The sequence below is a fragment of the Anas acuta genome, chromosome W, assembly GCF_963932015.1.
Source record: "Anas acuta chromosome W, bAnaAcu1.1, whole genome shotgun sequence".
NCBI classification, from domain to species: Eukaryota; Metazoa; Chordata; class Aves; order Anseriformes; family Anatidae; genus Anas; species Anas acuta.
Genome location: NC_089016.1, coordinates 5275983 through 5288591, shown reverse-complemented (window position 1 = coordinate 5288591; position 12609 = coordinate 5275983). Strand labels below are relative to the sequence as shown.

The 12609-nt window shown below is 50.4% G+C and overlaps 1 protein-coding gene across 1 annotated transcript; it reads left to right on the top strand.

Moving 5' to 3' along the window:
* The first annotated feature begins 2676 nt into the window (after window positions 1–2676).
* Window positions 2677–3764, top strand: LOC137847268 (olfactory receptor 14C36-like). Its single transcript, XM_068665562.1, has one exon. It carries the CDS (start codon window positions 2725–2727, stop codon window positions 3685–3687), a length of 963 nt encoding a protein of 320 aa, XP_068521663.1. The 5' UTR covers window positions 2677–2724; the 3' UTR covers window positions 3688–3764.
* The last annotated feature ends 8845 nt before the right edge of the window (window positions 3765–12609 follow it).

The window sequence follows — 12609 nt, the reverse complement described above, 5'->3', positions numbered from 1 at the left end:
TTAAGGGTGTAGTTTGCAAAGTAACCACAGATTTTATCCCCACCCACCACCTGTTGTACCCCTGCAGAGTCCTGCCTCAAGGCACAAAGGGCAGGGAGACCTGGCTGGTGAGAGCTGAGGCCCTGTGGAGATGTCCGAGACACAACAGCCATTACAGCCAAGGGTCACATAGAAGAGAAAGGAAAAAAGAGAACATTTAAAAGAGAACAGAATAGGTTTAGCTCTGCCTGTGACACATGACTCCTTTTGCTCTGCTGACAGCCTCTGGAGGCTGACCTACACGTAAGGAGTAGGAACAGGTTTAGTTGTCCTACATGTGGCATCTGAGGAATGGCCCATCAGACTCCCAGAGGATTAACCTCAAATTTCAGCAGGTATTTCCATCTGAACAGCTCCTGCCTGTCCTCCATCTCCACTAAGGAGCTATTGTGGCTCAGTAATTCACATTAAGGTGCCTATGTTGTGGACACCTGAACTGAGGCCTGAGGAATCCCAGCTCCTGTGGGTCTGTGGCAGGCATGGGAGGGAGCTGAGATCCCTTTCCATCCCCAGGAATAACAACCAGCATGAGATGCCTTGACTGACTGCTGAATTATTTCCTTACATGGGGATGAAGGAGATCAGTCCCTGACCATGGTATCATGTCCACACTGATACTGGGACAAGAAGATGTGATTGTTACACTTAATTGGTGTTCTCTAAGGAGAAATGACACTGGTGTGAAGAAGTGTATGTGCCCAGGGGAGGGAGGGAGCCCCAGGGATTCCTTCAGGCTGTTTCCCAGCAGGTTCCCCTGCAGCCCCAGGGCCATGTGCAGGGAGCCTGGTGGGGGGCAGAGCAAGGGAGGCCTTGGGCTGGGCCTCTGCTGCTGAGCTGGGCCGGGCTCCTGGGCCCAAGGGGAGCTCCTGGCAAGCAGGCAGCGCTGCAGAGAGACAGCTCTGCCCAGGAGCAGCTCCTCTGCACAGCGCAGCAGGGCTGGGGGCACTGCCTGTGGCTGGCACTGGGAGGGGAGAGAAGGGAGATACAGGTTACGGGCTGCGTGAATTGGGGGATACTGAAAGCTCGATGGGGAATGAATGCTTGCAGCACATTACAGGGTAAGTCTGTGGCAGAAGGAAAAGGCAGATAGGCTGGGCCCTGAGTGCTCTCTTTTCACAGGCTGGCAGCAGGCTCTGCAGCCAGGTTGCTGAAAGGGGTGTCCAGGGCTGTGGTGCAGGGCAGGGTCCCTGCTGTGGCCCAGGGGCTGTGTGCCGGGGCAGGGCCTCTGCCGCCTGCCAGGCTCAGCACTCAGCCTGCCCGGGGAGCTGCCCAGGGCGCTGCGGGGAGAAGCTGCGGGTGGGAGAAGCCCCCCCGGCAGGGCAGGGTCCTGCTGCTGGTGGGAGGCTGCTGCCTGGGGCAGCCTGCTCACAGCTCCACAGCACAACCAGGGTGTATGCAAGGGGTCTTTGTAAGAGGAGAGTCAGGGCATGGGTTAGGTGCTTTAGTCACAGATTTCCTCAGACTCTGCTTTCAGTTTTCTCTTCTCTGGCTCACTGGAAATCTAAGTAGAGGCTGTTATTTCCCAGAAGATTCAGAAACTCCTGAGCCCTCATAAGGAGGTTTATAAGGATACCCCATTAAGTCCCTTTCCTGCCCCTCAGCCCATAGAAAGCTCCACCATCACCCCTTGCACAGTGTCAGCAGGGTCTTTGTGCTCTGGGATCTAGGACGTGCCCCAAACGAGCTGCCACTGGGCAGAGCCCTGCTGCCAGGAGGTGTCTGCAGGGCAGAGCTGAGCACCCAGCGGGTGGCATGGGGGCTGTGAGCTGCAGGCAGGAGGCGTGGGGACAGAGACCCAGCTGCAGGCAGGGACAGCTGCAGGCAGCAGAACCACAGGTAGGGAATGAGAGGGAGCTGCTCCCAGAAACTCCATGGCAGGGTAATTTGGGCACCTCAGTGCCATCCCAGCACTGCTGATGTTTTCCATTGCCTTGACTGCCATCCAGCAAAGCCTCTGCCCCCACAACTATGGGATCTCAGGCTGCGTTGTCCCCTTGGCAGCAGGACCCTCAGAACAAAGAACCCCTCCTCCCCCCCCAGAATCCATCTTTCACTCCATTTCCTGCATCCCTCACTAGGAACCCTGGGCCTTTCTTCTGTTTCCCCTCCCATCCATCTTGCCCTTGCTATTCCCCTCAGACTTCCTGGGGAGTGGGTTTAAAGATAGAGCTCAAACACCGGAATACTGAGTCCTGCTCTGGAGGTGAATCCCTGGGAGCAGAGTGCCCAAGCTGTTCTAGCCAAAATGGCTCTGGTCACTGCAGTGCCTAGTGCTGGGAAATAATCTGTCTCTGTTCAGGTCACTGTGGTTTATTTTCATCCAGCAGGGGTTTTCCTGGGGTTATCCTGCTGTAGAATGTTGAAAACCCTCCCTGTATTACAGGTACACTGCATCTGAATGAAATTATGAGTTTCAGAATGGGTCACCGCCTTTCCCAGCAGTGCTGAATCCAATGGAGCTCATGTGCAGAGGTCGTGGCTCCAAACAGTGCTCAGCCAGCACAAACCAGAGCTTCAGCCAGAAAGGAGAATGAAGATGCTGCTGAGAAAGTGAATAATTGTGGAGGTGGGTGAGAAAGGAAGAGTGGTGCTGAAAGTGGTTCTCTGAGATTTGCTCAGAGAACTCTGCCAAAGATCTCTGTGTCCTTTTGTCTTTGGACAGGCCCCAAGGCCAAGAGGCATCAGATGTCCAACAGCAGCTCCATCTCCGAGTTCCTCCTCCTGGCATTCGCAGACACACGGGAGCTGCAGCTCCTGAACTTCACGCTCTTCCTGGGCATCTACCTGGCTGCCCTCCTGGGCAACGGCCTCATCCTCACCGCTGTAGCCTGCGATCACCGCCTCCACACCCCCATGTACTTCTTCCTCCTCAACCTCGCCCTCCTTGACCTGGGCTGCATCTCCACCACTGTCCCCAAAGCCATGGCCAATTCTCTGTGGGACACCAGGGCCATCTCCTATGAAGGATGTGTTGCCCAGGTCTTTCTGTTTGTCTTTTTGGTCTCAGCGGAATATTTTCTTCTCACTGTCATGTCCTACGACCGCTACATTGCCATCTGCAAGCCCCTTCACTACGGGACCCTCCTGGGCAGCAGAGCTTGTGCCCAGATGGCAGCAGCTGCCTGGGGCAGTGGGGTTCTCTATGCCCTGCTGCACACTGCCAATACATTTTCCCTGCCCCTCTGCCAAGGCAATGCAGTGGACCAGTTCTTCTGTGAAATCCCCCAGATTATGAAGATATCCTGCACACATTCCTACCTGAAGATTTTTTGGGTAGTTGTGGTTGGGGTCTGTTTAGCGTTTGGCTGTTTTGTTTTCATTCTTTTTTCCTATGTGCAGATCTTCAGGGCTGTGCTGAGGATGCCCTCAGAACAGGGCCAGCACAAAGTCTTTTCCACATGCCTCCCTCACCTGTTTGTTGTCTCGCTGTTTATCAGCACCTGCTTTTTTGCTTACATGAAGCCCCCCTCCATCTCCTCTCCATCCCTGAACCTGGTAGTGGCAGTTCTGTACTCGGTGATGCCTCCAACATTGAACCCCCTCATCTACAGCATCAGGAATAAGGAGCTCAGGTGGGCTATTAGGAAAGTAGTTTCATGGATGTTTCTCAATAGTGACAAATTTCCCCTCTTTCCAGAAGTGACTTAACTTGGTACCTCCCCTCAGGCCTGGTCTTTCTTTCATTATCAATATTGTTATTGTTCTCTTTGGTATCATTTGATTTATTATGCTCTTAGAGTAATATCTCTTTTTCACCCTACTTCTGCGGAGGATTGAGACTCCCTGTTGCTCTTGAGGGTCTATAAATATGTTTCTAAGAGAAGGTCTGAGTAGTCTCTTACATAGCATTTGCAAAATAAAATGGGATCTCTGCAGTGCACTGTCTAAAGTCTTGGCTGTTTTTTCAAGGTTGTTACCAAGCTTTCCAGAAGCTTGTGCCACTTTCCATCACCTATCAGACACTTTCCATCATCTATCAGTGGTGCTAACGTGATGCCAATCTTTAAGAAAGGTCATAAAGAGGACCCAGGGAACTACAGGCCTGTCAGCCTGACCTCGGTGCCAGGAAAGGTGATGGGACAGGTCATCTTGAATGCAATCATGCAGCATATGCGGGACCACCGGGGGATCAGACCCAGTCGGTATGGGTTCAAGAAAGGCAAGTCCAGCCTGACCAACCTCATCTGCTTCTATGACCAGTGACCTGCCTGGGGGATGAGGGAAAGCCTGTTGACATAGTCTACCTAAACTTCAGCAAGGCCTTTGCCATGGTCTCCCACAGTATTCTCCTGGAGAAGCTGGCAGCCCATGGCTTGGACAGGTACATGCTTTGCTGGGTTAAAAACTGTCTGGGTGGCCGGGCCCAGAGAATAGTGGTGAACGGAGTGAAATCCAACTGGTGACCGGTCATTAGTGGTGTTCCCCAGGGGTTGGTGTTGAGGCCCACCCTCTTTAACATCTTTATTGATGATTTGGATGAGGCAATTGAGTGCACCCTCAGTAAGTTTGCAGATGAAACCAAGGTGGAGGGAAGTGTCAAACTGCTGGAGTATAGGAAGGCCCAGCAGGGGGACCTGGACAGGTTGGATCAATGGGCAGAGGTCAGTGGGATGAGGTTCACCAAGGCTAAGTGCCGGGTCCTGCCCTTTGCTCACAATAACCCCAATGCAACGCTACAGGCTTGGGACAGCCTGGCCTGAAAGCTGTGCAGAGGAAAAGGTTGGATGTAGTACTTAGGGACATGGTTTAGTGGGTGATATTGGTGGTAGGGGGATGGTTGGACCAGAAGATCTTGGATGTCTTTTCCAACCTTAATAATTCTGAGGTTCTATGCTTCTTATGATGCAGAGCCACAAGTCCATGGTTCCCTGGTGCTTTGCCAAGCCTAGGAAGTGGCTGAGGAAAAAACTGGTGACCTATATTCTCCAGGCCTTAATGCAACCATCTTTCTCATTGGATGGCATCAAAAGCAATGCCTGTGCCCTGTGTCAGGGCTTTGACTGATGGAAACATGGCCCAGCAGCCATATCAATTTGCTGCTGTTTCTCAGGTTGTGTCCAACACATGTCCATGAGACAGTCTCCCCCAGCCTGCGTGCTGAACCTCAGCCCAAGAGTCATCAACAAGTCCTCGGCTTGGGTCCACCCCAAGGACTGTAGTGCAGTGGTGACTGCAGGAAGGATAAGCCCTCTCCTTGGGCCTGTCCATGGCTGGATGCCTTTGTATGCTCCACAGGAAAAGGGAGCATATCCATAGCATGCTTATGCCCCTTTCACTTCCCTGTGCCTTTTGGGACCTCAAAAAGGTCCCTCAGCCCTAAGATGCAGCCCAGTGTCAAGCATCAGGACCCTGGAGAAATTCTCTCACAATTTCCAACACTCTTGTGCACACAGGCACACACAACTGCATGCACAAACACACACTCTCATAAATACACAGATGTGCACACAGGGCATGGACACAGCCGACCACACTCAGACCAACTCCAACAGGGAGCAGCACCTTCACAGCCACCACACCACCACCAGCACACACAGAGCCATGAGCAACACACCTGGCCCCATCCCATTCCCCACCTCAGCCTGATCTGCTCTGAAGGTCACCAGTGCTCCACACATCCCCAGCAGCAATTACCCATGGGTGCAGACGCACACATGGCTATGTGGTTCCATGATTGTATGATTCACCCCCAACACACCCAGGAGTGAGCACACTCACACAGCAAATAGCCAGCAACAGAGTTGAATGAGAGGGCAGGACAGTGATCAGGCACAGGGCTTGACCAGACCAGCCCTGACCAGCTCCATATCCACACGCAGCTGGCCCCTTGCATCCCTCTCCCCTCCTCTTCCACAGGATTCTTCCTCCTCAAAACACGTTAATCCCTTCCTTTCTTACATGCAGTCCCCTGCTCAATTATCAGTTCTCAACAATCACATTGTCCCCCACTGATCCTTAGTTTGCTATACCTATACCCACATTTGGTAATTCAGATAACATTGCCTACATCATCTGGGCCTCCAACAGGAAAGAGAGCTTGACGTGTCACAGATTTGCTCTGTGCCAGACTGAGGAGTGGCATGAACAGTCCTGGGCAGGGAGTGTTTTATGGTAACTGGGCTCCATGCAAGACAGAAAATCGTCAATTTAAGGCTTTAGGTCTGAGTTGGGCTGAAGACCTGAGATCGGCCAATTTTTTTAACCGTTTCAATCATTTCACTTCAATCAGCACACTTCAATCAGCTGAAATGATTGAACACTTCTAATACAATGTTTGAGCTGTCCCATGACATTTTTTTCCCTTGGATGTTTATTACAGCAAGAGAAAAAATACCAGTCTTCCCCTGTACTAGCATGACTCTGTCTCTTATGCTCTGCACTTCATCACCCTAGTCTTTTTGGTATTTTTGCCTCGCTTTATGAAACAGACCATTTTGGAAGTCACTTTTCCATCAGACTATCTGGACACGTGCACTCTCCATTCTTCTCCAGATTCCCCTCCCCTCACTCTTTGATCATTCAGATAACTCTCACCTGCACTGTTGGTTCTCAGAACTTGAGGACTCTTCAAGATTGCCCATATTTCACTTTCCTATCTCATCAACCCTACAGCCAACTCTGTAATTGCATTTGTATTCATCATTTCCTACCCCTGTCAAACATTTCTTGTATAGTCATCCCTTGTGGAAGGTGCACCTCATTGGAGGCAACTTGGATTTGGCTCAGTGGTGAGGACATTGGGGTTTGCTTGTTTGTTGTTAAATGTTAATAACAACATCCAAAACTGCCTGTGTGCAACCAGTTGTCTGAGGAAGGGAGGTGGGTCTTGGTGAAAAGATGTTGTAACACCCTTCTGTGGACTTCAGTGGAGAAGTCTGGTGTAAGGAAAAATGATGCAAGTCCCAGGTGGCTAAAGAGAGAAGTGGCAGGGATGGAGAGCTGAGCAGCAAGGTTGTCCATACAGTCTAGGACTTCAAGGGATTGCTTTTCCACCTATACAGACCTCCTTAGGAGGCACATTGAATCCATGACAACTAGAGAATGATGCTAGCAGTTCTTCTGAAAACTCTAAACTAATGGAAAATAATCTTAAATAAGGAAAATGCTCTTAGAAATCTGGTCATTGAATACTTTCTCTTTAAACTGCATTCTTGAAACCTCACTAATTAACTGTACAAGTCTGGGAGACTGGATGAAAATGGCTGAAGGGTAAGGAGCCCCATGGTGCATTTGGTGCTGTGTCCATGAACTTCAGATAGTGAGAGGAGAATGATGTAACTGCAGGAGAAGTAAAAGTCAGAAGGAAACTTTGAAGAGTCTGGGAGTATTAATGGGCCCCAGTGAGGGTCATTACTGACAAAGCCTCCCCATGGACTTGTTAGAACAGACAATTGGAGGCCATGATTGCAGGTAGGCAAAGGCACTGGGCAGGAGACTCTGATGCTGAGTAAAGGCCTTGGTTTGTTTGGTGAAGCAGAAAGGCCAAGCCCTGGCCCCCAGCCCCTGGGCAGGGATGTCCTGTTCCTCACCCATGGCTCAGGGCTCTTCCTGGGGCAGTGGGATGTGGGGTGTGTGATGCTGTGTGAAGGACAATGCTATGACATCTGCTGGCCTACCCACTGGGTTTGAAGGCCCCAGTGTCACGAGTACAGCATGTGTCCTCGTGAGCATCAGTAGCAGAGACAACTGCCATAGCCAGGGAGACAAAGATGTGGTCTTCATCACCACAGGCTGTCCTGCACTGTCCAATTGTTGACCTATTCTCCCTGCAGGCTATAGGCACGCACTTCACTTCTCCACTTTGCCTCACCCTGCCATTTCCTTACTTTCACTGATATCTGCCCACCCTCCCTGGCTGTCCTTTGAAACACAGTGGCATGGGCTGACCACAGACTCCTTCTTGGTGATGTCAGGTCCCACAGCACTACCCGTTTAGTGACATTTCCTCCTCCTCATTCCCACTCTTCACCTTCCAAGCAGCACTTTGTCCCACTTGTGACTCTCTCCTGCTATTTCCCATCACCAGAGAATCGTTACTAGGATCTTCGATGCCACATGCCTCCTGCTGGCCTTCCAGTTTCTCAGGTAGACATAACTAAGTTGTGTACCCGTTCCTGTCCCACCATGTGCTCAGGAAGAAGGGACTTGAAAACCCACACCCAAGGCCTCTTCCTGCATGGGGCCTGTCAGGCTCTCAGACAGAGGGCATCTCACAACCAGTGTGCCAAGCAGGTATGTTCTGCTGCCTTATCAGGGATGCTGGCGGGTGTGAGCTGAAAAACACAGATGTCAGCCAGGAGGCAAGGGCTGACACAGCAGCAAGCTCAGGAAGCAGTCACCTCATAGGCCTTGTCCCCAGCCATGTTACTGCTGCTGGCCTGTCAGCTCCAGAGATTGAGCTGACCAGAGGCTTCCTACTCGTTGTTAAGTTTCTGAGGCACCACAGACCTCAACTTATTCACCCGGCACCATCATTGTGTGCCAGGGCCTGGGGAGATAAAAAAAAGTAAGCTTATCAAGTAAATTTTCTACCCTTAGTTTATAAAGTAAATTTTCTACTACTGCTTCAAATATGGAATCATTCTTTGCAGGATCTACCGTGGTCATAGGAACACAAGATGTATCTCTGCCTCTGCCTCTCTCCCTTTTCCTCTTCCTCTGCCTGCTATGTCTTCAGAGAGCTCTCTGAAGGACAGGTCATTGAATCACAATAAACAAATAAATGTTCCAAGAGACTTCTGATTTTTATCTTCTTCAACTCTTCTGATCAAGGTAGACTAAATAGATAAGATTGATCAAGGGCTCCTCTGAGCTTGACACCATCCAGAAAAGATCTGAAAGTGTGCTCCATCCGGTAATTCAGAGAGTCAATAACGACATTCAGCAGTGCTGCTCCAAGTGCTGATCGCTGAGGGATGATGCTAAGAACTGACTGACAGCACTATGTGTCATGGATGATATCTGGGCCTGATTGTCCAGCAAACAGGCACACCCACGGCCTCACCAATTTGTTAAATACACATAGCACCATTCTGGCTATAAGAATTCTTTGAGACAAAGCCAAAGGCCTTGCTAAAGACAGGTAGGCACCTTCTCTTCCCTTTGCTTCCCTTTCCTTCCCCTCCCCTATAGGTTCAGCAATCCTATTTTTTTTCCTTCAAGTGCCTGGAGGTGGCTGTGGAAAAGCTTGCCCCATCACATTCCCAGGGACTGAGGTGAGGCTGACCAGACTTCATTCTCCCAACCCTCCACAGCATGAGGAATGGACACTGGCTGAGGGCATTTGTGCAGCCTCAGGTTCACCTCAGCACATGTACACGATGTGCATGCTGAAGCCTTAACTCTACCAGGCACATCTGGACTTCTGACTGAGCCGTTCTGTGTCCCACTGTGGAGGAACAAACCGCCTCTCTGAGCTGGGCTGAGAGCCCTGGTCCTGGAGCTCCTCAGGCAGCTCCTGCTGCCGCTGAGCCCTGACAGCCTGCAGAAGTACCCAGGGGTTTCTCTTTCCAGGGATCCCCTGCGCACACACGGGGCCCCACTCTCCTCCCAGGACTTCCCACATGAAAAGAGAGCCTTTCCCAGGAAGGAGCATGCTTGCGCTGGCCTGGCCAGCCATTCCTGCACCTTCTCCCCCTGCTCCCTACCGCCCCAGCTGGTGGTACTGCTTTACAGAGCAAGGGGGCTGTGGTGTCTGGGACACAGGGGCACTCTGCAGGGCTGTGCTGGGCAGGCTGAGAGGCAGAGACAGCTCATAGGGCTCTTCCACTGACTGCCTCCCACACCAGCTCTTCTGTGGCTGTCGAGGGTGCTCAGAGGTAGCCTGCCTTCTTTCCAGTGCCACAAGAAGTGTTTGGGTGCTGCACCCTATGGCATTCCACTATTCACATTCCGCATTCGCTCACCAGACTTCTTTCCCCATTCCTGCTATGTCCCCTGGGTCACGGGGCTCTTCTTTTCCTGCTCACATCCAGATTTAACACTTTATCACAGGGGGACTCCACCTGGAAGAGGCTCATGCTCTGTGGGCTCCATTCACTGCTGACCCCCTGGGACACACTGTCCCTGCAGCTCCCCTGGGCTCTCCTGATTCCTTCCAAAAACTGCTCACCTGCCACCAGCCCCAGCACATGTTGTAGTGCCCCAGGCAGGTTAATTGGAGACTCCTCACCATCTGCCTGAGTGCTGGACACCAACAAGCAACACCTGAGTGAGTCCCCATGCCCTCAAACACCCAGCTGGGGCTCTGATCACTTCACCCTGAGCCCGTGGAGATACAGGCAAAGCCAGGTCCCCCTTTAGAATCCATTTCTGGACTGCAATGTTCTTGACAGAAACTGTGAAGGAAGACTTGAACCCTAGGCGCTACCCTGAGCTGAATCACATTATGGGATGGAAATGCTGTTCTGGAGGCCATCTGTATCACAAAAATGCCCGTTGCCTGTCCGTGGGATTGGTCACAGGATTGCCACACAGCAGTACTGTGACCAAGCTGCAGGAACAATCAGGCTTATGCCAACAGAAAAGGCTCAGAAGGAGAGTGTGGAGATGGAGCAAGAGCTGCCCCAGACAGACCAAACACCGGTGCTTCCTGGCAGTGCTGTTCTGATGGGACTCTATTGCTTTCCACTTCTACCCATGGGCATTACCATGGAACCCCCAGCAAAATTCTCAGAAAAAGCATCTCAGACACACTCTTCAGTGCAGGTTCCTTTATTTTGTTTAAACACAGGAGTGGGATAAACAATGACAATTTATATGGATTACGTTGATGGCCCTCTCCCCAATAACGAACAAAAAAACCCACTCAAGAACAAAAGACAAGTTTGGCATGGCATGAGTTATATTACCAGTGCTATTCAGGAGAAGACAGGCAGGACATTACTTCTGATGTACACCCACTCATGAGTTTCTGCAGTGCATCCTTGAGCTCCTTGTTCCTCATGCTGTAGATCAGGGGGTTTATGGCTGGAGGAACCACCGAGTACAAAACTGTCACCACCAGATCCAGGGATGGGGAGGAGATGTAGGGGGGCTTCAGGTAGGTAAAAATGGCAGTGCTGAAAAACAGGGAGAACACGAACAGGTGAGGGAGGCACGTGGAAAAGGCTTTCTGCTGTCCATGCACATAGGAGAAAAGAATGAAAATAAAACATGTGGATGCTAAAGAGAAACCAATCATAAGTACCCAAACATTCCTGAGGTAGGAATATGAGCAACAGATCCTGAGGATTTGCACATAGGGCAACAAAATGAATGCAAAACACCCCCCAAACAAAACAAAAACACTAAATGTGAGAAGCCCCATTTCCCTGAGGTAGGAGTAAGAGCAAGAGAGCTTGAGGATCTGCGGGACTTCACAGAAGAACTGGTCCACAGCATTTCCTCCACAGAGGGGCAGGGAAAATGTATTGGCAGTGTGCAGCAGAGCATAGAGAACCCCACTGCCCCAGGCAGCTGCTGCCATCTGGGCACAAGCTCTGCTCCCCAGGAGGCTCCCGTAGTGCAGGGGCTTGCAGATGGCAACATAGCGGTCATAGGACATGACAGTGAGAAGAAAAAACTCTGCTGACATTAAAAAGAAAAAGAAAAAGACCTGTGCAGCACACCCATCATAGGAAATGGCCCTGGTATCATGGGGGTGTGGAGGTGGTGGTTGCAGGCTACAGCTGTGAGGATGAGGCCGTTGCCCAGGAGGGCAACCAGGTTAATTTCCTACAAAGTATAATAACAATCTATATTCTTTTATTTTAAGACTATTCCCCCTTTTCCTATCATCAGATAGCCAAATAAGGAGTCCCTCTTCACCCTTTTAAGTACTGAAAAGTATTTTTAAAAAAGTACTTTTAAAAAGACCTCTTTAAGGTCCCTTTAAGGGTCTTTTTTTTTTATAAAAAAAAGGAAAAAAAAAAAAAAGAAAAAAAAAAAAGAAAAGCTGCAATGAGGTCACCCCAGAGACTTCTCTTCTCCAGGCTGAACATCCCCACCTCTCTCAAACTCTCTTCATACAAGAGGTGCTCCAACCTTCTGATTAAATTTGTATCCCTCCTGTAGTGAGTTAACTTGGCAAGGTTTTGGTAGCAGGGTGCCATAGAGGTGGCTTCTGTGAGAAGAACCCAGAAGCAGCCCCATGTTAGACTAGGGGCCCGCCGCAAGCCAGATTCAAGCCAATAAGCAATGGTGTTTGCATTTCTGTGAAAACATATTTAAGAAAGGGTAAAAAATAAGCTGCTACACAACAGCAGCTGGGAGAGATAAGAGTGAGAAACTTTTTGTTTTTAGTTCCTCACTGCTCCAGTCAGTTAGTTAAATCTCAGTAAGTGATCTTAATCTCCCTACACTGAATCTGTTTTGCCCGACTGCAAATGGTAACCCTTCTACCTGTATCTTCAAAAAAAAAAAAAAAAAAAAAAAAAGGAGCCCTTTCCACTCTGTTTTCTCCGGCTGCTCCTTTGAGGAGGGGGTGAAAGTGTGATGAGTGTGATGTGTGTGAAACCACCACACTGCTCAGCCGTGTTACTGGCATCTGGCATCAGCTTTGAAAGAAGAAGCAGGATTTCAGGCAGTCCG

Bases quoted from the DNA above. Each gene is read 5' to 3' on its own strand.
- LOC137847268 (XM_068665562.1), top strand. From the start codon at position 2,725: ATGTCCAACAGCAGCTCCATCTCCGAGTTCCTCCTCCTGGCATTCGCA.